This window comes from Gymnogyps californianus, chromosome 3 (assembly GCF_018139145.2).
Source record: "Gymnogyps californianus isolate 813 chromosome 3, ASM1813914v2, whole genome shotgun sequence".
NCBI lineage: Eukaryota > Metazoa > Chordata > Aves > Accipitriformes > Cathartidae > Gymnogyps > Gymnogyps californianus.
In genome coordinates this window covers 124176709-124203849 of record NC_059473.1, presented here as the reverse complement: position 1 = coordinate 124203849, position 27141 = coordinate 124176709, and the positions used below count along the sequence as shown (strand labels likewise).

General features: G+C 51.8%; 2 protein-coding genes across 2 annotated transcripts; one reads left to right on the top strand and one right to left on the bottom strand.

Moving 5' to 3' along the window:
* Positions 1-294: 294 nt before the first annotated feature.
* Positions 295-2602, bottom strand: LOC127014568 (gallinacin-4-like). Its single transcript, XM_050894013.1, has 2 exons — positions 2545-2602; positions 295-425 (listed from the first exon to the last, which is right to left on the bottom strand). Exons 1-2 carry the CDS (start codon positions 2600-2602, stop codon positions 295-297), a joined length of 189 nt encoding a protein of 62 aa, XP_050749970.1.
* A 12167-nt stretch (positions 2603-14769) lies between these two features.
* On the top strand, positions 14770-20720 carry XKR5 (XK related 5). The gene is made up of 7 exons (XM_050893606.1): positions 14770-14827; positions 15451-15634; positions 15741-15922; positions 16654-16863; positions 16991-17160; positions 17590-17701; positions 19070-20720. The coding sequence occupies exons 1-7, from the start codon at positions 14770-14772 to the stop codon at positions 20110-20112; spliced, it is 1959 nt and encodes a 652-aa protein (XP_050749563.1). The 3' UTR covers positions 20113-20720.
* Positions 20721-27141: the final 6421 nt, after the last annotated feature.

The following is a 27141-nucleotide window of genomic DNA, read 5'->3' as shown; positions in this document are numbered from 1 at the left end:
CGGGAGAAATGAATGACAACACCACACACAGCAGCCATACAACCTCCCCAGATCTTGCTTTTATTGAAAGAATGACAAATCCTTGATGATCGGTACAACAGTTCCCTGAATCCAACGATGTAAAAAATGATCATCCCCAGATCCCCGGAGATCCTCTGCAATTAGCCGCACTACAGCCTACACAAAGGAAAGAATATTTCAGGGTTTTCAGGCTTATGTTGATGGGGAAAATCCTGCTACACAGGACTTAACTGAAAATTTGGAAAGTCATCTTTGCCCAGTTAAATCCTAAACTTACCATCTACAGCAAGAATGCCCCAAACGACATACCCCCAGATAAGCATTGCCACGAGGGCATGTCCCAGGGAAGCAGAAAGTCCCACGATATCCACATGGCATAAAAGGTCTTGGAGGTATTGCAAAGCCTGTACCATAAAAAAAAAACGCAGGAGATATAGTTGTTTCTGGCAGGGTTTTGCATTTTGCTAAATTCTTGTCAGCTGACACCATGCCACACCGGTGCCCAAAGTCATGGCAGTCCTAATGCAACCCTCAGAGGAGGAGGTCTATGGGCAGAACAATCAAGCAAATGCTCTGATCCCTTCTTCAGATGTAAGAACTGTGTCTCCAAGCCCAGGACTCCCTTAGGAACCCAGATTTCAGGGATGGATACCAGAGACCTGATAGAAAACAGTAAGTGGACACTTACCAGCTCTTAAAGTCTTGTAGGTCACAATTAAGGAGAGATGCACCAGCTCAGCTGGGAGGCTGCCACTTCTAGGGGCAGAAGGATGAGGATTTCTGTGCGTCTGGATTTCCATAGATTTGGCCTATTTCCCTCCCTGTAGATTTCACGCATGTCCCAAAAAAAGGTCCTGGTGTCTAGCAGTCCATATAGATAGCCCCCGTATACGGATAAACTCAACAATGCATGCAGAACCACCACTTCCATGCTAGCAAACACAGCACGCCAGGCATTGCTCTCCGGGTCTGAGGCCGAGCGGCGTGGCATTGCTCTTATCTACATGGCTAAACTTTCTTCCCCGTTAAAATAGAATATCCACATTAAAACTGCCTTTTGGGAATGGCCACCACCCTGCGCTATTCCCAGAACAGGTTTTATCTGTGAAAGTGCTAGTTGTCAAATTTACCCTAGGGAGCAGACTACCAATTAGGCAGCACGTTGCCTGGCCCTGTTTGGTTGATTAATAGAGATGTAGCCTGGCAGGCTGATGTGTTCTGGATGCACCTGACTGACTACACATGAACCAATAAATTCCAGTTTCACAGCTCATCCATGCAACCACACTAAGTCCAGCATATCCAGAAAGCGGAGAGCTTGTTCCAGCAAACAGGCCGTGAATATTACACACGTACAGTAGATCCAGCGCACCCCTGGTGCATTAGATCCGCAGCACGTGAGCGGTGTGGTGCATGCACACACAGCAGTACCCGGAAAATCCCAGGCAGAAATAAAGGAGTGCTGGCAAGGCTGAATAAAACACCTCTGGTCCCAAACTATCTGTCTGTGGGACATTGCAGAGATGATTGTGAGCAGTCTCAGCTCTCAGAAACACTTTCTTCCAGTTAAATTTCTTGCTTTACTATACCCAGAAGACAGGTCCTACTGAAAACAGCCCAAACGTCCACTGTGCGTATCTGTATGTTAAATAAGGACATAAAACAGACCAAAGGAACACTTTGCCCAGTGTCCTGCCTATGAGAACTGCCACAAGCAGAGGCCCAGGTAAGAATAAGATCAGGCAAGCATATATGACACTTCTCCCACATTCCTGGTCTTCTGCAATTCATCACAGTCTTTTCCCCCGGAGGGCACTTTCCATCCTGTTCCCACAGAGATCAACCCCAAACCTCCGCTGCCACTTGTTTGTGCACACAGTGCCCTGCACTGCAATTGTGCTATTTTCAGGGATGATGTTTAAACACAGTCCCTTTTTCCGGACAATTAGGTGGGTTTTGGGTTCCAGACTCCTTTGCATCCCCCCAACAGGCACAGCCTTACACCACCACTTACGGATGCACAGGTTTCTCCACCGAGCAGAAGCTACCAGTAGCATTTCAGTCTTAACTCACGATCTTCTGCCTCCCCACCCCAAGTACTAGGTCCTGAAGCAAAGCATATTTGGAGAGCGTGGGACCAGATTCCTTTTTTTTCTGTGTGGCTTAAGAATATTTGATTACGAGTGTTTGTTGTAGGGTGACCCAGAGACAGTGTGATTTAAGTATAAAAGTCTGCAAGCTTTAATGGGGAAAATGCTCGTGCTGAATGGTAATTTTGGGGTTGCCCCTAGTGCTTTCAACTCAGACTGGATTTTCAGAGGAGCAGCAAAGGCACTGAATTGATGGCTGGAGTTTTTGCCTCCTAATTTCATGTATCATCTGTAATCTGTCAACAAGTTTTGATGATATGTGTGAAGATTCTTTGCAGGAGGCAGCTTGGCCACTTCCCGAAGGGGACAGGAGACCTTTATAAGACACCAGTATCTCCTTCTATATAGCCCCTCATCTTCATTTACACCTTACCTGCAGCTCCGTGAAATACCACCAAAAGGAGAGCAAAGAGAAAGGAAAGGATTTTCATGGCAGAGGGTGGACTGGGAACTCCCGTCACTACAGAGAAAGGAGACCAAGACATTAGTAAGAGGGTTGTCCCTCCACAGTCATAGTGGGCTGAGATGTGACATACAGAAGTGTTCTTCAAGACCAAGCGTTACCTAGAAGAGATATTACACACTTTCTTTATAATAATGTCTATTGTCCTAAGGGTTCCCTGGGGCATACGTAGGATCGTGGCACAGGAAGAAACTTCTGTACAGAAAAATACAGGTTTAAATCCCCTTTTAATTAATGTATTAATTAACCAAGTATTTATCCTAGATTGCTTAATACTTTGCAATACATTACAATAAATTTGATTTGTCTTACGGAAGTTAAAGCTATTAATTCAGAAAGAAAAATAAGACCGTTTTTGCTATATTTATACAAAACAACCCGATGTGTGTTCCAAGCTTTTCTAATTAAAAAAAAACCAGAAAAAGTTCCTTCACAGTTAAGTTAAAATCCAGCTTCTCCCTATTCTTGCTTAGAGGTTGTTGCTTTTCCTTCACCTCAAGAATTACATGATTTCCAGGATAAATACTTGAGTGTTTGCATTTCCTCTCAGCTCTCTTCCCACAGCCAACAAAAACTCTTCTCCCTTATTGATATTTGAAATCTCTAGAACTGACTCTTGATAGACTGGAGTTAACTGCACAGTTAAGGTCGTAACAGTGAAATGCAGCTATACATGAAAGATATAAAGTCTCCAGCCCGTTTAAGAAGGACAGAACTTTTTAAGAGAGGCTGAATAATGAGAAGATTTCGGTCATTACCAGGTAAGAGGAGGCTCTAGGTTGGAACAGTCCTTGGATCGGTGTCAGACACCCAGATGCATTAAGATGAAGGAGCAGAACTTGGCTTTATGCTGTTCCTGGAGGGTGGTGAAGGATGCTTGATCTTCACAGCCTTCTGGTGGCCAATCAGACAATCCCCGCAGCTTTGGGGAGCAGCGGGGAGGTCCAACGAATCCTCTCCGTTACCATCCTCCTATGAGGAACCGAGGTATGGCTTTCAAAATATTGCAGCATCGCCTCGGGAAATGTGCTGAGCTGCATGCAAACTGCTTCGGGCCACCTCCGTTTGTGCAACGTGTTTGGCCACAGCAGCTCGCTCAAGGTTTCTGTGCCATATATTGTCTGCTTGCCGGCTGAGGCTTGGTGGCAGTTACTCTCCAGCACAACAAAAACAGCCGTACAGGCTGCCGTGCTCCTGGATGGTCATCCTGTACACCTCGTTTGGAAGCTGATGCTGTGTGATGGCATCCCTCGGGGAAACGGTGGGGTCTGGTGGGATTTACCCAGCAGATGTCCACTCAGATGTCCACAGAGCAGGTACCTTTCAAAGACCTGCCCCTCATTCACAACTTTTGGTCCCCGTAGCACGGAAGAAAATCATAAACCTGAAGCTATATTGAAGCTGCACAGTTCAGGTAGGCTTCATGGTTAGCATGAGTAGCGCCATTTGTTGCTACTCAATTTAACTGCTCTTTGAGCACAGAAGTAGTTGCTGCTTGATGGTCGTATCTCTGCTAGGGAGCTAACCTGCACCAGGTTTATCTCCAGGCCAAAAAGCAGAGTCTGGCTATGTCCATACCATTAAACCCAGCCTCCAGCATGGATTGGCTTCACCTAAATTGCCTGCTGGGAACGGTCTCTGATCTCTGCCAGCTTTTAGACTGCATCTGGAAATTGCAGGGAGAGCGCAAGAGCCAAGCTTGTGCCAGGGGCAGCTCTGAGCATTGCACAGTAGGAAGGTTTGTGCTCCAGTGCCCAGGTCTTGCCCTGTTTGATTCACTGGCATAGCTGTATCGGGGTTATTTTAGAGCCTATGGCTAAATTATGGAAAGGTGTTAGGTTTAAGTTTGCCTTTGCTCTTGTAACCTGAAAAGAAAACAGAAAAAAAAGTAGGTTTTAATATAATGTCAACCAGTCATTTGAGGGATACACAATGATTTCTAGCTCTAGGTATTAATTTTGCCTCTGCAGCAATGCATTTCAGGTTTTGATGAGGATAGCCATGCGTATCTGAGTGTGATTAATGAACTAGCCAGTTATTTCATTTACCAAATAAATCCCAGCAGGAATTCCTCCTTAAATGCCCACAACTCTCTAGTGGGGAAGCACTGTCTCCATCTATTTTCAGAGGTTTCATATTGATTCCTTACAAATGTGAAAAATATGTCACCATAAAAAGAAAAATAATCATCAGCTGGAATTAGGTTAAAAAGAACTGCATTAAATGGGAAGTTAGTGCTTCTTTGAAAATTCAGAAAGAGGATTAATGAGCTGTCATTAATATTACATCATTTCTGCTGTTGGAAGGGAAAATTTGGACAGTTCTCTCTATTTTGATTAAGAACATGGAAAAGATCTGCAGTAGGGAATGGTAGGGAAAAAAGTGAGAAAGTAAAACAGAATATAATAGTTATGAGTAAAAAAGAACAAAGGAAAAGGTGGTTTCAGGTTTTTTTCTTTAACTTAGGCACCAAAACATTTTCAGTACTAATTACCTGCACCATATGTAAAACATTTTAAGCCACATCTATTTATGGAAATTATTACTCGAACCACCCCAGTGACGTGATGTTTTAAATCTTCTTTTTCATTTTCCCTCATGCTGGTTTTCCAGGGACCTTCCTCTTTGGTATGAGCCCTGGTCAGCTTGAACAAGAAACCGATGCTGGGCGAAGTTGTCAGACATGGGCAGGAGTCTCCATTTATTCTTCTGTAGCTTCTGCTGCTGTTGGTCTACCTTCTCAAGGAGATACTGGAGCAAGAGTTGCTGTCTTCCATATTTCAAGGACTAGGCATAAGGACTGTCATGTGCTTGTCGTGACTCCCAATACCATACGCCTGGAAAGGACCTGCAAGGCTATGCCAGCTTTCCTCAGTTAATTTGAGGGGTCAGGCAATGCTGCTGATCATCTGTACTTGAGCAAGGTGGTGTCACCAGGCTGAGGCACAGAGGGACAAAAGATAGACAAGGCAGTTTTCAGGTGCCTCATGGGACCCCAAAGTGTGTGTCTTGGTGCTTCAAGTGCACCTTCCATGTTCTGCGATGTCCGTAGGCAGAGCTTGGCCACCAGTTCAGAGGCAGATATATAGGTTGTGCAATCCTTCGTTAGAGGAGATGATAAGTCCACCCCTGCTGTCTTACAGCACAGCCTCCTGGACCTCTGCGATATTGCCAGAGTTGAGGAGAAAGCAATCTGTGCCTCAACAAAACTGTGGCAGATTTTCCAGTGTGCCTTTTAGGTAGAAAAGAGGGGAAAGCCTCCTTCTGCCTGAATTTTCTGGTGCCCAGCAGGATTAGACCCTGGGACCTTTTGGCAATGGGCTATCAAGAAGAGTAAGGCTAAAAGATCAGCATCGTTTCATTTTGGTGAGTCTTTCCATGCTCAGCCATGGATGGATTCTGATCTTCATGATGTCAGAAGTTGGTGCAATGATTTCAGCAGAGTTTCTTCTGATTTACACCTCTGAGCACAGTGGGGAGCAGAATACAGTCTTAAACTGTTGAAGACATTGTTCTGGTTACATTTGCCATTTTAGCTTGGATATATTTGCTCCTGATTCTCTCCAAATGCAGAGGTTTTTATAGACCTCGAGGCTAACCTAGTTGTGGTTAAAGCTTTGTTTGCTGCCTGTCCTGGGCTCACTGCAGTTTCTGCACCTCCTAGAGCATGAAGCAGTAGCTTAGGTCTTGTGAGTGATGAGTCTGTCAACACTCAGGTGCTGCAGTTGGCAAAACAGGGACTTATTAGGGTAACAATTCTGCAAAGCAAAGCCATCCAGTGAGAGACGCTCCAGAGAGCAACTCAATTCATTAAATAGTTAATGAATTGAGTGCGGAAAGGATTTCAGCCTCCCAACAAAAGCCAAAGCCCATGGAGGCTTGTATCAATGGGCACCCAACTCATAAAAGCTGAGGGATGTGTGAGCAATCCCAACCAGGGTGTTTCCCAGAGGTTTCTCCATGAGAAAGCTCTCAGCAGCTGAAGTCCCTGCTGTCACCTTTGCACGGGCACTGCCATCAAGCAGACCAGACCACAGGCTCTTCCAAGGGCTGCACATTTTCATTCACGGCTCACAACTGAGCAGAAAAATGGTTTACGAATTCATTGCTTGCGATTAAACACCACAGTCAGCAGCATATTGCCGCTGGCCTGGCTCCAGACACCAAGTACCCTCCCTTGCCTGTCTCTGGATGCTGTTTTTCCTTCTTCTTGGCAACCCCTTTCCATACCTTCTCTTTGCTTCTCTTTGCCTCTCTTTGCCTTCTCTTTCCATGCCTTCCCTGCTGTTCAAGGAGACCATGTGTGCCTGGGCACTGTCTGTGGGCCAGTCCTCCCATTTTGCCCCAGCATCCATAATTACAAAATTAGGGATGTTGCAGGGGACATCCTTGCCCATCCTTTCAATACCCATTTAAGGACCTGCTGCCCGTGAATTTGTCTAACCCTTTTTGGGCCTGGTGGTGTTGAGTACCTCCACAGCCTCCTGTGCCAGCAATGTCCAGAAATTCACAGCCCATGCTCAGCAATTTTAGTTTTATTATAGCCTTTACTATCTTGCCAGGGACAGAAGAGTGTACTGAGCTACAGCATACCACTCCTAAGTGTCCTTCTACTCCCTTCTCCTCAAGGACTCCCCCAATGGCTTCCTGCTTTCCATGCATTTACAGACATTTCTACTATCAGTTCAGGTGTCTGTTGCAAAGGGATCTTCACTTTCCTTTTTAGCCCTCTTTCCTACTTGAATCTGACCTGCCACGTTTTATGGGAGTTGCCGTTCTCCTCTGTCAGCTGTTTGTTCACCACTGAGCTCTTCCCTGCGAGAGCCTCTCTTGACTTACCCTTCGTGCCCTGCAGGGATTTTTCTTAGATCTTTTTGTTTTCTTTCGCAGTCAAAGCAAATATTTTACTGAGGTTTCTAGCACGGCATTTTTAACAGCTTTCAGGCCAGCTGCAGGCTTCTTGCTCCTCTGGACTGTTCTTTTTGGTGCTTTTCTTTCCTCATATTCGCTTTTTTGAGATTAAATATTCACATATTGAATGTATTTGTTCCCACAACACGGTTAAGCCTAATTGCACTGTGGTCACTTTTACAGAGCAGCTCTCACAAACAACTTTTGAATTAGGTCCTTTGCACCACTCACGACCAAATCCAGGAAGGCAACTCTTCTTGTGGGTGCCAGGACTAGTTGTTTTAAGAATCACCCTTTTACCGCAACAAAAATATGATCTCTGCATCTCCTAATGTCATCCACAATCACCCCTCACAACGGCTCTGCTGCATCACCTCGAGCAGGGGAATGATCTGCAAAAGATGGGACCCGCTATCTGGGTCCATCAGGGAGGAACTACTGCTTAAACCCTTCTCTAAGGTGTTGTGAAATATTTGCAGCTAGGGTGTGTAGCAAAACACAGGTTGAAACAAGTGCACACAGGTGGCTCAACACGTGAGGGCCAGCTGCGTCCATGTGATATCATCTGTAGGCAAGCCAAGACTCCCTTTGCCTTCTCTACCTCCTCTCCCATCCACAGGGGCAGGGCTAATCGGGGCATGTAGTCGTGCAGATGGTTTTGATGCTCCTCATTGCTCCTGTCCACTGGATGAGTAAAGGACGGGCTGTCCAGCTCCCCAGTCTTGTTGGGGTTCACTGAGCCTCAGACTGTAAACCCCCTTCAAACGATGAAGGCATTTCCAGCTCAGTATAGCCCTGACTCCTGCATTATCCATCTTTCCCATGGAGTGAATCTTCCTGAGTTCTGTGAAGAAGAGATTTTTTCCATGCCTGCCCTACGATAGCCATGACGTGGCTATTCAGATTTCTGGGATGTGGTGGCCAGCAATCGCACTCTACACCAAAGGACCAATTGTCCCCAGTTGTTGGTCACAATTAAGAATGATTTTGCATGCTATTTTGTTAATGATGCCTGCATTGATTTTCAAAGGGGATGAATGATTTAGGAGGTCAAAGCACAACTCCCACAATCTTTCTCCTCCTGGCTGTGGGTGACCAGGAGGCAATGACCTTGCTGACACTTCCCAATTCCGTGCCCCAGTTTCTTCATCAGCGCAATGTGAGTAGCAACTCTTGCATAGCCTGTAAAGCGCTTGATTTCCTAATTGCAATGATTATACAACCACTGAGGAGTCTCACTAGTTATTCCTGAAAGCCAGCCCCGTGAGAGCCACTGCAATTTTTTGGCGTACCACCAAACACCTGCTTTTTGCTGTTATTATTTTTTATTCCTGAACTAAAAGGGTTAGAATTAATCCCGGGTGGAAGAGCGTGGCTTAATCACAACAGCAGGTACTTTCTGTTCGCTTGGCTACCTCCTACGGGTGGTGCAAGCCTCAGTTCACGAGTACAAAGGACCTTCAAATCCCTGGATGAAAGGAGTGATTAAGGTTCGAGTAGCACCTTTGGGCTTGGAGAGCTTGATTATTATTAATGACTTTTTTCTTTGGCAGTAGCAATGTGCTGTGCAGTAACGTCAGCTGCAGTGCACCTACAGAAATAGCTATGCCTGGAGAAGCTGCTACACCAAAAGCAGCCCAGATGTCTGATGAGATTTTTTAAGCCGTCTTCCTGGGCTGAACAAATCTGAGCTCCCTGACTGTGGAGTTAATCAAACCTCCTCTTGACTTGGGCTCGGTTAGGAGATGACCTAGAAAACCTTTCCCAGATTTTGGAGATGGCTGCCGATGAGATGTGGCTGGATATAAGATCCACAGGACCGAGGCCCTGCACCTCAGAAACCGGAGGGATCAAAACACTCCTCACCAATGAATTGTTTAAAGCACTTTGTGTTATTACTCATGCTTTATTAGATACTTACACAACTCAAATAGTTTGCGAACCACAGCCTCTTTGGACACAGCGAGTATGTGTTGGAGGAGAGAAAAAGAGCACAAATCGCTTCAATGCTGGAAGGCTGAGATATTTTGCAGAGCCTGCAAGAGAGCAGCAGAACATCCCTGAAGACTTCAGTTTCCAGCCCTTCTGGTATCACGATAGAGGTCAAATGAAAGTTGACCAGACCTCCCCTCCAGACCAGGGTCTGAATCAGCCAGATGTCCTCTAAGAAGCTGGACAGATGACCGAGCCAGGACAGCATCTTCTGAGGATACAGGATGGGAAAGGCGGAATATGAAAGACCTTCTCTTGAGATGATTATAAGGGCATATGGGAAATAAATAGTCTTATGGAAGAGAAAAGGGATCCTACAGGGAAGATGGGAAAATGAGGATTCTATTTCACATTTACCCATCTGGTCAGGAGAGACAGCCATCCTGCACGGAGAAGGTGGGCAAGTTAACAGACATTAACCAAGATATTTCTAAATATTACATTGGCAGGAGCAACTCAGTGCCCCAGGGGAGAGAGAAGGTCTGGCCGGAGGAGCTGGGACCTCACCATGCAGGACCTGGCTGGTGGGGATGAAGGCAGAGAGACAAATCCCAGGCACGGACAAGGTGGGAGAGACGTGGGGAGGGAAAGCAGTGGCGTCCCTGCCCCGCACCCCTTTGGGATGTGGTGGGTGGAAAGGGCAATGCAGAAGTTCAAGAGCTGGAGGAAGGTCCCAGGGGACTGCACTGTCAGATCTGAGCCTTGCCTAGCACCAGCCCTCCACACCTCACCCCTCCATGGGCTTGACCAAGGTGAAGCAGCAGGGCTGTAACAGGGAGCCCCTTCCCAACTAAACTTCTTCAGTGGCTGGAAATCAGCCTTGTGCTCTCCCCTTGGGACACCAGGGGGGAAACCGAGGCCATCAGGGCTCCGTGGGTGGCTACCACAGGAGAGGATATCTCAGCATCACATGGGACACATCACACTCTCCCCCAACATGAGGAGGAAATCTGCCTGATTCCCACCACAAACCACCCTTGGCAGGGAGAGGAGAGGAGTTGCCCAGTTTCAGGCTACCAGTTCAACCCTGCCTTGGTGACAGTGGAGGGACAGGGTCCAGTGGATGAGGAGGTGCCACTCAGTGATTTCCCAGGTGTGGATACACGGGCGAAGAGCAGACACATGGCCACATGCAAAAGTAACTTCCACCAGCTCTGAGGAAAGACAGCACCAAAACCAACACATACCCATGCAAAGAAGGACAAAATTACGCTACTGCTGCCACTGCTACTGACGCTACCGATGCTACCAGCCCCTGCATGGACTGCGGAGGGTCACCATAAGGGCCTGCAGCACTTTGCCAGTCCATTGTAGCAGGTACCGGTGGCTCTCTTAAACAAGGGACACAGCAGGAAGGAACACTCGCCCTTGGTCTTCCGACACGTCACAGTGTCTGACACTGTAATGGAGAAAAAGAGCCGGTAAGCATCTTTCTTTCGATTTCCACGCGTGAAGAAAGCCTGTCCCCGTGTTCACAACAGCTCGATCTGCAGATAACACAAGTGGCAGCTCGGGGAGATCGTCAACCTGCTGTTGAGTTTGGCCGTGATGTCTGAAAGCATTCATGAGTTCTGCACACTGTGATGCTCTCTCCCCTTAGCACCGAAACGGCTAACTGGAGTTTGACTACTCAGGGCTAGGCAGGCAGGTTCGATGCCAAGTATCACATCAGCTGTGCACGTATCACAAATGCATTCCTCATTTACAGAATCGCTCCCTGTTTCCCCCCCAAAAAATGCCCATTGGTTGTATTTACACTTACCTGCAGCAGCCTGGGACACCGCGAGGAGAAGAAGCAGCAGCAGGAAGAGTATCTTCGTGGCTTTGGTTGGCATTGTGGAGCTCCACCACAAAGCTGCTGAGACCAAGAGACAAGGAGAAGGAATTAACCTGTATTTATAAGGCTTTGATGAATGTGATCTGCAGGGATTTAGCAATTGTATTTGGATCCAAACAATATATTTAAAGGATGCACATTGTAACCTCTAATTACAATGTCCCCACCCCGAAAGGAATTATCCTCTTAACACCGACACCCGCTGGCTCCCATGTCCTGACCCAAAGCACCGTCTCCTCCACAAATAGCACAGACAGGCAGATATCTCAGCAATCATTTAGGCAAAGCAATGACCACGTGCACAAGGCCCAGTTCACTTCAAGGTATTTGCACGCTCAAATCTTGATAAGACGCATCTTTGCCTCCAGAAATCCAGATTCTGCACAGAAAGGAATATTTGTTCCCATTTTAGACCCCCAAAAAAGGTTGCCCAAAGCCGCATAGAGACTGAATCCAGAATCAGCCTCACCAAGATGTTATACCTCTCTCTGTACAGCTCCAGCAGCACAGCTAACAGGTCTCTGCAACTACTCGTGCTCCCACTTCAAGAGGGGGTTAAAATATGAGAAGGTGCAGCAGAGAGTCCCCCAAAGTCGAAGGTTGGAGAAACAGCTTTGTATGGTGGAGCTGGAGGACCTTCATCTGCTAAGCTCGCTAAATAAAATACGGAGAGGCGACTTCACCGTCCTCTGGACGTAGCTTCGTTGGAGACCTGAGGGGGTTTTTAGCAAGAGAGGCTCCTGGGCGCTGAAATCCAGCAGAGAAAATTGCAGCCAAACCAGTGGCTAGACAGCAGCCAGAGCAACTGGGAGTTGGCAATGAAACTGGGGAGGGTGGCTAGCTCTGGGAATATCTTCTGGAAGTCTTTCTGGCTTTCTCCTTCTCTGCCTGGCATTGTTTCGGGGTGGTAATGGCATGTCTCGTGTGGCATGAGAATTTATTCCTGGCTTGGAACAAAGCCTTTGGGCAGGAGGAGGGACTGATTTTGTCATCAGTCACTTTGACACTGAGAAAAGAGAGTTGAGGAGCCTCGGGATGGCTCCTTCCCGGGAATGATGACGGTGGAGGGCAGGGGGGATGAGACGATGAGGTTCACACGCCTTCTATGGGTGACAAGAAGGGTCACGCCACATTGCACCTGCACAAACCCTTGAAACTTCCTCACTGCTGGATTTGCAAGCAAAGACGGTTCTTCAACAGCCCGCCCTCAGCTTTGGAAGAGGCTTTGGTGCCCGTTAGAGGCTTAGTTGTGCTTTGCATGCAAAAAAGTTGAGTTTTCTAGGAATGGGCCATTTGGCAGCCGTGGTTATTTGTTACACTATAAACTGTGGAGGACAAGGCTCAGAGACAACCAAGCCTGAGCTTCACTTGGCTCCAGAGCCCTAGTTCCACCCCTAACTTTATTAAAATGCTTCGCTGGAGCCGGGCCCGACAGCTCAACGTCATCAGTTAATGAAACACTTTGCTGAACACAGACATGGCGGCGGAAGAAGAAGAAAAGTAGGCTACCCCTTCCACCCGTGACTTTTTTAACCCACTGGCCACCAAATCCAAACACTGGAGCTGAGGCTGCAAAGATGCAAAGTTCTTACATGTTTGGTAAAAACCAGAGCTGGAGACCGAGCGGAGACCCTGGTGATGCTCCTTCGAGGAGGGACAATCAGGCAACGACATCTTTGAGCAGTTTGGCTTCCCGGCCAGCAGCACATCCACGGCCCTGAGCACGCACAGGATGTTTAGTTCATCGCCCACATGCTAATATCGAAGAGGGGTGTTATAGAGTATGGCAGGGACAGGCATAATGTACTGGGGACCTATAGAGAACCCTGGAAACTGAGCTTTCGTATTTCAAAAAGTCCCCACTCTGGGACTCAGCTGAATGGGTGAGAAATATTGCTCCTGTTAAGCAGCAGAGTCCAGGCTTTGTTCCCAGGGTTGCAAAGAAACTCACTGAAATATCAAAAAACAACAGTAAATCCGTGAAAGCTGCCAAACACACGTACATCCCGACAGCCCAGCTGACAGACAAAGCTTTGGGAGCTTCCCGCATGATTTTGCAAAAGCAATGACAAAACCTTAGATGATATTTGGACCTAATTAAAAACCCCTTCGTGGCCTTTCCTGTAGCGACTTGCTGAGGATTTGTTTTCTAAAAAGCATGTGCTTCTCAGGGGATGGAGTCTGCAGGGCTGGAGATTGGGAAAAAAAGCAGACAGGACACGTCTCTGCACACACCAGGGCACATGCAACCACCAACAGTTGGGATCACATTGCACAAAGGTTTCATCTCTTGGATGGCGGGAAAAAAAACAACTGAATTAATTTATGGCTCCGTGCACATCATGTCCCAGCTGCCACCTAGTGCTCGTCCCCACGGCAGATGCACATCGCTCGGGCATCGCACAAGGGGACATCGGGACGGACTTGTGCAAGTGCACAAGAACCCAGGGACATCGGGACAGGCTTGTGCAAGTGCACAACAACCTGGAGGACATCAGGACGGACTTGTGCAAGTGCACAAGAGCCCAGGGACATCGGGACGGGCTTGTGCAAGTGCACAAGTACCCAGCGACATCGGGACGGGCTTGTGCAAGTGCACAACAACCTGGAGGACATCAGGACGGACTTGTGCAAGTGCACAAGAGCCCAGGGACATCGGGACGGACTTGTGCAAGTGCACAAGAGCCCAGGGACATCGGGACGGGCTTGTGCAAGTGCACAAGTACCCAGCGACATCAGGACGGACTTGTGCAAGTGCACAAGAGCCCAGGGACATCGGGACTGACTTGTGCAAGTGCACAAAAACCCAGGGACATCGGGACGGGCTTGTGCAAGTGCACAAGAGCCCAGGGACATCGGGACGGGCTTGTGCAAGTGCACAAGAACCTGGAGGACATCGGGACTGACTTGTGCAAGTGCACAAGAACCCAGGGACATCGGGACGGACTTGTGCAAGCGCACAAGTACCCAGCGACATCGGGACGGGCTTGTGCAAGTGCACAAGAACCTGGAGGACATCAGGACGGGCTTGTGCAAGTGCACAACAACCTGGGGGACGTTGGGACAGGCTTGTGCAAGTAGACGACAACTTGAGGGCTGTTGGGACGGGCTTGTGCAAATGCACCACAACCCCAGGGGTCTCGGGCTGGTGCAACTACCGCCGCTCTATGTGGCCGGAAGACCCCGAGGAGCCGGCGTGACGCAAGCAACGTGACGTAACATTGCCAGGCGGGAGAGAAGCGCGGCGGCGGGGCGGGGGGAGGCACTTGGGGAGGCGCCCGGTGGGGCCGGGCCGGGGCGGGCGGGGAGGGCCGGGCCCCGGCGGCTCCTTCCTCCTTCCCCCGCTCTTCCTCCTCCTGCGCCGTGGTGCAGCCGCCGCGGAAGGGGCGCGCAGGATGCGCGGGGCCTTCCCGGGGCTCTGCTTGGCGCTGCTGGCGGCGGAGCGCGGAGCGCGTGAGTGAGCGCGCAGGATGCGCGGGGGGGGGGGGGGGGCGGCGCGGAGGGGGCTGCGCGGGGCTGCGCACAGGCGGAGGGGGGGTGCGGCGAGGGGGCAGCTGGCAGCAGCCTCTCTGTAGCCCCCCCCCCCCCCCCCCGGTGTCCTGGGTCACCCCCGGCCCCGGGAAGGGGGGGCGGGGGGGGGCGGCCGCCCCTGCGCTCCCGCGGAGGGGAAGGTGCGCGGTTCTGCCCCCGGGACTCATGGACGGCAGCGCCCCGGGCGCGGGCTTTCTGCATCCGTGCAGACCCCAGCCATTTTCTTCTTTTTAATTTGAAAAAATGAATTTTTATTTTATTTATTTTATTTTACTTTATTTTATTTTATTTCTGTGGAGCATGAGCCCTTGTCCCAGCGCTTTTTATCAGAGCCTTTCTTTGGGCCGGGCCCCTCGGTGGCGATGGCTGTGCCACAGCTGACAAGCCACCGGGAGCCGGCAGCCGGAGATAAGACGGGGACAAGGGCTGCGAACCCCCTCGGTGGCTGGGAGCTGAATTTGGGGCGGGTTGTGGGTAGCACCTTTCAGTTGCTGGGGGCGCGTGGCTGTGGCATCTCTCAGCGGTGCCTCTCTGCCGTTGTCCAGGGCTCTGCGCCATCATCCACTACCTTGTCCGTGGGCAGTTGGGCTGGTTCGGGCTGACCGTCGCCTGCGTGGTACCCGGCTACGCGGCTCAGCTCCTCAGCATCCTCTGGTTCAGGGCGGACGGCCGCCCGCCCGGCTGCTGGCTCCTGGCGCTCCACCTCCTACAACTGGGCCTCTGGAAGCGGTGAGAGATGCTCCCCATGGTCGATCCAAGCCCCCCCCCCCAACCCAGGTGCCATCCCAAACCTGCCAAAACCAGGGTGGGCTTCCCATCACCGTGACTCTTGCAGGTACTGGGATGTTTTGCGGATGGCGGCAAAGACGGGCGGCAGTGCCTGTACCGGGGAGGTACTGACGCAGCATGGGGACGTGTGTGTGCTGCGGCTCCTGGAAGCCCTGCTGCAGACCCTGCCTCACCTCCTGCTGCAGGCCTACGTCGTCGTGGCAGTCGACCCAGCGGGCTTCGTCCCTGGTGAGCGGGGAATTCCCAGGAGGCTGCTGCCAGTTGCAGAGGGGTGATACGTTTGGGTAGGGGACGCGTGTGCCGACCTGGCAGGGCGCAAGGCAGGCTCTGGATGGAGGAGCACGCTGCAAAGGGGCTGGAAAGCCCCAATGCAAAGCAGCAGGGACAAATGTGGCTTAAAGATCTGCTGTGGTGGAACATGGAGGAGTCTCTGCGCTATCCACGGCTTTTCCTGGCCAGTACAGTCATTCCCTGTGGCGTATAGGGGACCTCCATGGCAGACAGTGCCTTGGCTGGGTTTGAACCCAACACATGTTCCTCTTGATGGTCCAGCCCTAATCACAGTGCAATGCTGACCATTTAGGGTTTTGGGGCTGCTCTGTAGAAAAGGTGAGCTTTCAGGTGTGCAAAGGGAGAAGGTGGGACGTGGAGTCACGGCGTGCGCAAGGTCACGCTCAAGTCACTGTCAGTCTCTGGTCCGATCACAGTGACCAGAGATGGACCAGCCCTGCCGCTGCAGAGCTCTGCCCGTGGGAGAGAGCGGTCAGAGGATTTAAGCAGGGAGACGCCGAGCATGCAAAGGAGACCAGATTCAGCAGGAATTGGTTGAAATACTCCAATTGGCAGGACAGCGGGGCGTCTGGCTTGTATCACGGTGCCGTGCTACCAACATTGAGATACGGTCCTACAATGCAGTTGAGCATCCTTCAGAGCGCCTGACTGCCCCTGTCCCTGTGCAGGTGTCAGCGCGGGGCTGTCCCTGCTCTCCCTCGCCTGGGCTTTGGTCTCCTACAGCCGCTTTGCCTGCCTCCTGAAACCCGGTCACCTCTGCCCGCCGGCCACAGCCATCCTCTGCCTGCTGCTCTGGAGGACGGGGATGCTGGGGACCAGGGTCCTGGCCCTGGTGCTCTTTGCCAGGCTGTATTCTTTTTGGGTTTTTGCTGTGGGAGGTAAGACCTGTGATCATCTTCCCCACGTCCCATCCTCCTGTCAGCCACAGGGATGCTCCTGGTACTGGAGCACTTTGCAGCCTCCTCCCGGGATGGCTTTGCCCTTTCAGTCCCCTTCCCCTTGCAGGTATCCACTGGTTGCTCATGTCCTTCTGGCTGGTGGCCCAGCAGACAGACATCGTGGCCCAGCCCTGCCGCTGGAGGCTGTTCAATTGCCTGGTGGGAGCCGTGTACATCTTCTGCTACGTTAATGTCCGGCCCGGTCCCTCCAAGCATAGGGTGGCCACGTTTTATGCTGTAAGTACCCAGGATATTCGGTATTCCGCATGGATGCAGCTGCTGGGGAGAAGCAATAGCTTCAGACTCTCCTTTCTCATCTCTCACGTCACCACTTCATAAAAATCCAGTATTTCCCGTGTCCTGACAAAGCCACGTGGTCGCCAAGGTGGATGCACCTTCTGCGCTGGCTTTGTTTTCTTAGCAGCAGCCACACGATGTCCTAATAACACCAGAGCGGCTGTGCTGCTCTGCCAGAGTTATTTTTCATGGTAAAAAAAGGTTGAGACCTTGCAGAAAGTTCAGTTCAGCAACCCTTATGTTTTAAGTGATAAGTTAGGTGCAAAATAAATCAGCAAAATCTAGAAACTGGGTGTTTTCTGTCATCGGAAGCACGTCTAAAGCCATCAGAAGGATAAAAGTGACAACTCTCTTCCCTCTGCTCTGCAGATAATGCTGATGGAGAACACCCTCCTGCTGCTGCTGGCCACCGGGTTCCTGCAGGCCGAGCTGAGGAACAGCCTGTGCGTGACCGGGGCCGTCATGTCAGGGTCTGCAATAGGTAAGATCTGCTGTTTTTTAGAGCCTGGATTGCATGTTTCAAGAGTAGCTTGAGTAAATGAGCATCATCGGTTATTTTAGTTGCATCAGACTGTTTGCTTTATTTCTTCCAGCTTAAGCGTCTGAATGTATTTGATAATACGTAAATCCACCTTGAGTTTCATTTCTTCATCGTTTCTTAAAAGCCCATCCCTGAAGAGGGAGGCTTGCAGAAATGATCGAGATGTCACCAAGTGGCTCAGGTACCGCTGCCAAATACAATATATGCAATTTTGAAGCACGTCTGTGCTTTCTGTGGTCTTGGTGCTTGGTGATCAGTGCAGGACGTGGTAGAACACAGGGGATCGCTGCAGGGAAGCGTTTTCATTTGAGCATATACTGATGATTTATGAAGGTGGCTTGTGATTGATGAGCCATCACTGGGTATGTTTTGGAAATACGCTGGTGTGGAACCGTGCAGAACTACAGCAGCTTTCTCCCACCCTGTTTTCTTTCAAAGACCAGGGCTGCTTTTGTAAATGGAAATGCTTTTTGTCTCCATGGGGAGGATTTTTTGGTACGTGATGGAGAAGGTACTCTATACGTTGATCATACACTGCCTTACTCCATGCCGTGCCCATAAAGCAGGCAGCAGCTATGGCCAGCTGGTCCATTTAATTCCCTAAAACTTTAATGCACAACTCGGCTGAAGGAGGGGAGAGGTTGTATGGTGCTTGCAAACAACCCATCGGCACCTCTATTTGCAAAACTGACGCTGGGCAAGGATGGGAGTTGCTGTTTGCTGGGTGAGGTCCCCACCAGGCTCCTGTTTTCCCAGCGGGATGGGGGCAGAGGGAAGCTGTAACGCCCGCGTGCTGGGCTTTGTGCGTCTCCCCAGGCCGGCTGCACGCAGATCAACCATGTTCAAGAAAGGGCACTGGAAAAGAAGCAATTCCTCTGGCCTTGAACGAGTTTAGGATGGAAGTAGGAAGGTGTCTTAAAAGCCTGCTGGTGTCTCATTTAATGGCTAGAGGACAGGGATGCTGCGAGATGGGAAGGATTCCTGCATCACACACCTCCTCCCTGCCCCGTGCCCTCTCTGCTGGTGCTCAGCGGCTGCCTCGCTGTGCACCTCTCAGTCTGCAAACCAATTCAGATTAAATTCAGTCTTGAGAGCGTGCTCAGCACGCCCTTTCCCGAAAGCTGCTCGAGTGGGATTCTTGTATCCCTAAAAACGCTTGAAAGACCTGCTGCTCGGACACCTGATGCCCAGCAGCATCTCTGCAAAGGGCCTGTTGATCGGAGGTGGCAGCGAGGTCTGGTCTCTCCTCCACACCTCACCGAAACGCTTCTGGGACTCGTCCCTTGGCACCTTTCTGCTCTTTTTCAGGTGCTGCAGCTCTGGTGGTTTATTACAGCCTGCTCCATCCCAAGTCCACAGAGATCTGGCAGGGCTTCCTGGAGACAACCTGCAGTGCTGCGGCTGCCGGTGATGACGAGGTTGCTGGAGACAGCTCCCAAGCGGGGCAGAGTTTGGGAATTTCAGGAGATGGAGAGTCCTTGGCAGGGGAAAGGACCACGGCAGATCCCAAAAACGGGAACAGCTCATCGCTCCTGCAATTCAGAGGGTGTTTGGAGGACGGCTGGACAAACCATCACCACTGGCTGCTGGTAAAGCTGGCCTTGAAGACAGGAGATGTGTCCACGATCAACGCAGCTTTTGGAGATGGTGGCATGGGAGAGGTTTACCCTGGAGGATGGATGATGGGGAAACCCGCTGGTGTTGAGCCTGGGGCAAACCTTTCCCTCCCCACGAGGGAAATCGGTCCTGGGGGTGTTGAATCTGGTCTGACTGATGAGAAATTGCTGGCGGTGGGGAATGGAGGAGGCGGCAAACCCAGCGCTGGCGCTGCGAGAACGGGATGGGAGGACAGAGGAGGGCAGGAGGCTAGTTTTCACCCAGCCGTATCCTGTCCCGGCAGCTTCTCCCCGGATCTGGCCGAGGGCTCCTCTGTGTATTTCAGTGTGAGTGCAGGAGGCATCGCCTCTCCCGGCGCGGGGACAGCCACAGCTACTTGCATGGCCCTGGTGCAAAGGGATGGCGAAGCCCAGCCTTCCCCAGGCTGCCTGGGAGGAGGAGGAGGAGGAGGAGGGGATTTGTCCCTTGAGATGGCAAGCATCAGCCCAATCCTGGGCGCTTGTGCCCACAAGCATCTGCAGAGCAGCTCTTCCCTCAGCGACGTGAGTGGCTGCGGGGTGGCGGGTCCCCCCAAAGAGGGCTCGGAGCCCGTGGGGCCGGAGGGTGCCCTCGTGGGGTGGCATCGCCCTTGGGACACCCACCCTTGTGGCACACAGGGGACTGACGTGAGGAGCAAGCTGAGGTCACCGTGCTTCACCTCCACCCCCAAGGCTGACCCTAGATGCCCCCAGTGAGGACTGGGGGAGCTGGGAGAGGGGACAGACCTGTCTGGGTTGCTGGAGTGACCCTGTAAATTGCTGCACCGTCACCTTCGGTCAGCGTTGGGGTGACTGCCTCGTCAGTAGGGCACAGCAGGAGGTGGTGGGATGTTAATGCTGGCCATGAAGACTGTCTCCAATGTGCCCCTGCCGCTGGGCAGATGTGGTCCTCCATCGCTAGAACATCACCTTCCCTCCCGGCGCATCTTCTGCTTGCAGTTTTGGAGAGCTTCAAAGGTCTTAAAAAGCCTTAAAAGTCCAGGCGTAGGTATTTATTAAACTTATTTATGTAACAGTCTTGCTAGGCAGCTGGAGCATGCTGCCTTTGATATATTTGTGACGATGTCTTGAAGCACGTCCTTTAACAAGTGCCTGTACGAGCTGCTGGTCTGTCCCAGCGTGGAGATCTGGCTGCTGTCTCCAGGGGCTGCGAGGCTGACCAAAGCAGGAGTCTTCTCAGGATAAACAAGTGCCTAAACCAGAAAAATAGTGAGTTTTACTCTCAGATGCCCTTCCTTCTGGGCAGAATAAGCCCTAAAGTAAGGCTCAGCAGTGCTTGATTTATTTTTCCCCCACCAGGTTCATCTTGAGAGCTTTACCAACTCCATTTGCTGGGGCCGCATAGGAGCCCAGACCCTCTTCATACTGCAGACCACGACCTCAGGACCCTGAATTGTAGACAAAAGCCATGTCCTGCTTGCTTGCCCACCATCCTGCTTCCTCAAGTGGCCTTTTCTGCCCAGCCTCTTCCTTGCCCCCTTCCACCCAGCTGCAGATAATCCAGATCTGGCTGGATGCTCCTTCCTAAATTTAGCCTCAAGTCGGATCTCAAAACAGATCTACATACTCCTGCCACCATAAAATCCCCCTTGCAGGCAGGGTTTATTTATATCGGGAACTAAAAGCCTCAGTACCGTGGTCACAGAAATAGCTAATGCTTCCAGCCGGGCTGGCTGGACGTGGGTTTGTGCCCAGGACGTGGCTTGACATGTTGATTGAGGTCTGGTCAGCTGGGTTCACCAGTGAGCTCGTGGGTGCCAGCTGATGCACATCTGGCTGTGTCCTCCAGCTGTTGTCCTGCCGCGGGCAGGACTCTGGTGTTGCCGTGGGGCAGGAAAGGCAGCAGGAAGGAGAGGCATGCGATGAATTATTAAAAAAAAGCTTCCATGTAGCATTGGCTGCTCAGGATTGAGCCAGCCAGCTGATTCTTCAAGCTGATCTGGGCAGTGAAAACCCAGTTGGTGCCGGTTTCGGAGTGAAGCCGCTTTCCAACGTGGTGAAAGCTCCGTGTCTCCGTTCGGAGCCAGCACTGCCATGCTGTGGCTGTGCCCTGCAGGGAGGAAGCAGTTGCAGCAGCTTTTCCAGAGTCTTCCTCACTATGCGCATCACACAGAAGGCAGCAGAGCTGCCGCGGCATTATGGAAATTTTAATCTAGTTTGGTTTTCTACCTTTGATAATATATAATGATGCTTTAAAAAACAAACCAGCCTTTGTTGTGTCTGTGTGTCGTGTTGGGGTTGCATATGAGCGTGGAGAGGTCCTCTGGACCTTGCTGTAGGGGGTGTTGGACCTTGCTCTCCTGCTGCTTTGCAGGCGAACTGCTGCACGGTTTCCTGGGTGGATGTGACAGCCCCTCTCCTTTGCAACTCCATTTTCTGTTTTCCTAGATTTTCTACCCGTTCCAGTTCCACCCACCCCCAACCAAGCTGTTTGTTTAACTGAGCAGGGTTTTTCCCTTTTTCCAGCTGCAGGTGTGCAAAGAAAGGACACAGATACGAACGGGCACGGGACTCCACATCCCCTCCTTTCTCTCTTCCCCACACTTTGCTCCTGCAGCCCCAGGACGAGTTGCCTGTCGGGATTTTCAGCGGGAAGATGAAGATGGGACCTGGGCACTCCAATGTGGCACACAGATAGCAGTGGGTTGGGTCAGTTTGGTTGCTGCGGGCGAGTAGCAGCTCAGGAGGAGTGGAGATGGCAGGCTGGGATGTTGGCAGCCGTTTGGGATGGGGATGCAGACCTTCACTGGCCAAATTTGTGTGCCGGGCAGCGGATGCTGGGAGGAAGGATTGGTTATGTCTTCCCTGTCCCATCCCCTCTTGCCGGGGTGAGAACCCAGGTTCAATGCAGGGTGGCTGGGGGTGGCTGGTGGCTGCTGCCCCTCTCCCCCACCCCCTGACCCAGAGCAGGCTGATGCTGAACCAGGCAGTGGTGCCTGCTCACGCCATCCCCAAACCAGGAGCACCTAAGTCTAGGACAAGAAAGTCCTTTCCCTCCCTCAGCAGGATCATTCTCTTCCTAACCCAGAGCCTTCCCTTTAGGTTGGAGGGGTCCCACGAAAGGGGCTGCGTCCTATATAACTTGGAGCAAGAGATCTGACTTTGGCAACCTTGAGAAGAAACACTAACATGACAATCATTGAAACTATATGCTAAATTAAGACTGGCAATATTTGGAGTAGATTTTGACCATTTGCTGCAGATAGAGCATCCAACCCTAACATCTGAGGTCCGGCAGGTTGGAAAACAAGCCACCAACCCAAGGATCACAGTGGGTGACGTTGTGCTTGGTAGGAATCTCTCCTTGGATGCTTTACTTGAGCCACAGCAGTGTTGACCTTGGCTCTACACTCTATGGTTGCAATCCTACGTGCCGTAATCATTTGCGTTGACTACAAAAATCCAATGCTTAGTAGGTCAAGCGATGGCTACCCAAATCATGGGCTGCCCTCAAATCTGTGCTGGTTATCACAAGGCAAGATCAGGCAGGAAAAGCAAATGGATTGAGGGTTTGCTGTTCTGTCCTGGTCCAGGGCCTTGAGACACAGAAGGATTTACACCATCCTTGCTGCACTTGTGTGTGATTTAGGTGTTTTTCACCCAATAAAGACAGGGTTGTTGCTGTTAACAGCAGACCATAGGCTTTGTGCTAACTAAACTTGGGCTTACCAGGAACTGTCTTGAAAAGCCCTGGGTCTGTTTTAGCTGTAACTGCAAAAATTGGTAAGGGTCATGAAACGGTTGGGAGGGCTACATCCTACAGCTTAATGCTAGCTCTGTGGTGGCATGGGCTAAAGGTAGATGGTAAAGGTCCAACAGCACTGAGCTGCCATCGTGAAACTATCCCATGGGCCAGGCGGAAAAGAAAATATGGCCAAATACACAATTTTAAGAAAGTAGAGAATACTTCTGGGCAGAGGAGTCAGGCGTGCCGAGGACTTTGATTTCCTAGAGCACACCCACGATGCACAGAGGGCCTGGAGGTGCACCATGAGCTGACACCTCTGACCTTGGAGGAGGTGGTTGTGGAAATCCCAGATGGACTGAGGAATGACCAAGAGAGGGGGGACTCTGGGGACAGCACTGGGCATGATGGCTGGGGTACGGATGGGGGTGTAGGTGTGGGGGCCGTGTTCCCATGGCTTTGCTCCCTGATGATGGGAGATGGTCACTGGTGAGATCCCGCCGTGCTCCCCCTCACCTTCTCCTTGGGAGCAATGCGAAATCAGGTGAAATAATATGGATTATCTGTCCTTAAAGACTTCCAGCCTGCGTGAGAGCCCTGTTGCACCCAGAGTCCAAGTCCTGCGTGCTGGGTCCAGCCCCAGCACTGAACCACAGGTCTCCACCTATAGAAATGACTTACATTTAGTTAAGTCTAGAGCCCTGTTCGGAGTAGGAGGACTGTCCAGCTGCAAATCGCAGCTCCAGATACCCCTCCCCACCCTTCCCATCCCTGTGGCGGGGGGGAACTTGACATGCCCCAATGACCTGGTGCACATCCAGATTTTTCCCAACGCTGCTGGACCGAAGAAGTCGTGCTGGGGAGGTGTTTCTCCCCATGGCTCCTTGTTCCTCAGCCACCAGAGGGAGATCCTGCTCAAGGCCACGAAAGCGGACGCCTTGTTCCAGACGCTGCGTGCCCATCGAGTGCCTGGGTTATGGGAGGAGAGGGATGTGCAGGAGGAGAGGAATGTGCAGGAGTGCTGATGCTGCTGTGGCATCGCAGATGGGAGCCGGTGGGAGCGAAATGGAGGGCTCTGGGATACTGGAGGTGGCCGATGCAGTGCACAGCGAGTGCCTGGAGGAATGTGACCATGGCTGTGGGAGCCTGCTTCCACCTCCCCAGGCATCGCCAGGCCATGGGGAAAGTTTGGAAGCCCCTGCCAGGGTCTCGCCAAGGGCCGGGAAGAGTCATATCCATCTGCAAATATCCCATGGTGACTTGAGGTCCAAAGGCGCGCACGCAAAGGGAGCTGCCACCGGCCACGCTGGATGCGGCATGGGAACCTGCTGGTTCGGTAGAACCGGCTCCAGCCGTCACCACCACGGTGCTGAGTCCTGATACTCGGCGGTGTACCCATGGAGCTGTGCACGTGCGCCTGGGCGGGTGACATGGTCACTCCCCGCTCCGGTCTGTCTTCACATCAACCCACGGGGCGCAGAGGTCCCGCAAAGCCCAGGTCACTGCTCATCGTGGAGCAGCGTGGTCCTGGGCCAGTCCAAACTCAGGGCGTGAAGCTGCATGAGAAACCGCAGCTGGGGAAACGCGTGGCAAAGGGGCGACGAACCAACTGCTCAGGGGAACGGGTTGAGGTTTCCTCCCTGTGTCCCAAATGCTTGAGGACAGCCAACCAGACCCTCTCTGCTGCTTCTTCAGCATTTCCCGTGAAGCTCTTTTCAGATGAGATACGTTATCCTGAGCTAGACCTTAGGATCTGCCCAGCCTTGGGGGATGCTCATCACCAACGTTTGAGCTTCAGCCGCCCACAGAAGGTCTGGAGGGCGGGATATCTCCATCCCACTGCACTTCAGACAGACTGCGCTCTCTCGCCTGCCTTGGAACAGAAAATTTCTGCTCATTTGCCTCCTATGAACATTTTCCTTCATTTTGTTTTTTAAGGAAACCCTCTCCAGCACTTCAGAGAGGCGGAGGCTCGTGCCCCAGCCCAGGAGAGCTCAGTGCCACCGATGAGAGGAGCTCTCGCGGGCTGCGAAAGGGCAGCAAGGGAGCGGAGAGCAGGAATCGACGGCAAATTTTGACAATGCAGGGAGTGACCGGCGGGCTCCTGAGGAGAGCAGGCTGTGCTGCTCACCGGTGATCTGGAAAAAGGAGCGAACAGGCAAGAACAGAGGCTCCGTCCCTAATAAATGAAACAATACCTGGGCCAGCGCCTGGGCTCGGGGATGTGGCTGTCCAGCCCGCTGGCACCGTCCCCTTGGCTTATTGTTTTTAATGGGTCACTCTCGGCCCTCTTTCAAGGTGAAATAATATAAAAGTGGGTTGGAAAGGTACCGACAGGGCAGCACAAGGGTTGGCGGCAGCACGAGGGTTGGCAGCAGCCCTGCCCCAGCCCTGCTGGGGTCTTGCCTTCCAGCAGCACTGTTTTCCGCCTCCCTCTGCAGCCCGATTTCTGAGCTCTGCCCGCGGGTGCCAGGTTTCGGGGTCGGTTTTGCTCGACCCACGGTGAAAAACATTCCAGCTCCGAGATGATGTAACCCCCCTGAACTAACCCAGGAAAGATTTACCCAGAAAAACGTGTTTTCACTTCCAAAAATATTGAAGCGTAATACTTGGACATTACAGAAAATATAAGTATTTCCCCTGGGGTTGTTGTTATTTGCTTGTTTTTTCCAAGCTGAAACTTTGGACATTTTTTCCCCCTAATTAAACGGTTTTGGTTTGTCTCAAATCCCTTTTTGGTGTCTTTACTGTTCCTGTAAATGGCTTGGCCCAGGCTGCATCTCCGTGCCCATTGCTCTAAGGCTAAACAATAACACGGAGGGGGGCTTTGCGGAGGGTAAACACAGCTAATCAGGACTTGCCTAATAAGAACGACTGCTTAATGAGAACCCGGGGACTGTGCTTCCTGTGCTGGATTTGGCTGGAGGAAAACGCTTTGTGCTCTCCACACCAGGATTGAGACGGCTCAGTTCCCTCGACCACGCTGGAGCAGCGTTTCCTCCCTCCCGTGAATCCTCCCCTACGGCCACGGGGATGGGATCTGCGGCTGCGAGGGATCTGTGGGGATCCAGGGATGCTGGAGGAGCCAGGCCAGATCCTGCCAGCTAAAGGATCCGGTGCTTGTTTTGCTTGAAGGGAGATCTTTAAAACAAAAGCCCTGTTCGTGCCCTGCTTTTTCTAAGCAAAGCCGCCGAAGGGCCCTGCCCGCTCCCCTTAATGTCCTTCAGGGTCCCCGGGGAGTTTTGGGGGGCTTTCTTAGGGATTGGCTTCAATAAATGACAGCAAACGTGCCACTGCTCTGTCCCGGAGACGGCCGAATCATCTCTCCGTCCGTGCTGCGAAGCATCTGGTGGCCGCTGCAGCCCAGCCCCGGCTGGGATGTGGGTTTGGGAAGGGGATGGGATGGGGAGGGCGCCCCACGCCTCTGGCCTCGCCCCGTTACTGGGGAGGGAGCTTTGGGGTTCAGTTCTGGGACTGTGGGCTCAGGGTGCGGGGAGCCAGGGGGTGGGTGCGGAGGCAGGCTGGTGTCAGGGTGCGCATGGGGAGGTGGGTGCTGGGCCACGGGTGGGTGATGGGTGCAGTCGTGGCTGGGCGTGCACGGAGAGGCGGGTGCAGGCGTGGGTGGGTGTCCAGATGTGCACGGTAGGTGAGTGCAGATATGTGTGGGTATCCAGATGTGCACATTAGGTGGGTGCAGATGCGGGTGGGCATCCAGATGTGCACATTAGGTGGGCACAGGTGTGGGTGGGTGTCTGGATGTGCATGGTAAGTGAGTGCAGATGCAGGTGGGCATCCAGATGTGCATGATAGGTGGGTGCAGGTGTGGGCGGGCATCCAGATGTGCATGGAGAGGTGGGTGCAGGTGTGGGCGGGCATCCAGACGTGCATGGAGAGGTGGGTGCAGACGTGGGTAGGTGTGCACATGTGCACAGTAATTGGGTGCAGATGCAGGCGGGTGTCCAGACATGCACGGCAGGTGGGCGCAGACGCGAGTGGGCGCCCAGACATGCACGGCAGGTGGGCGCAGACGCGAGTGGGCG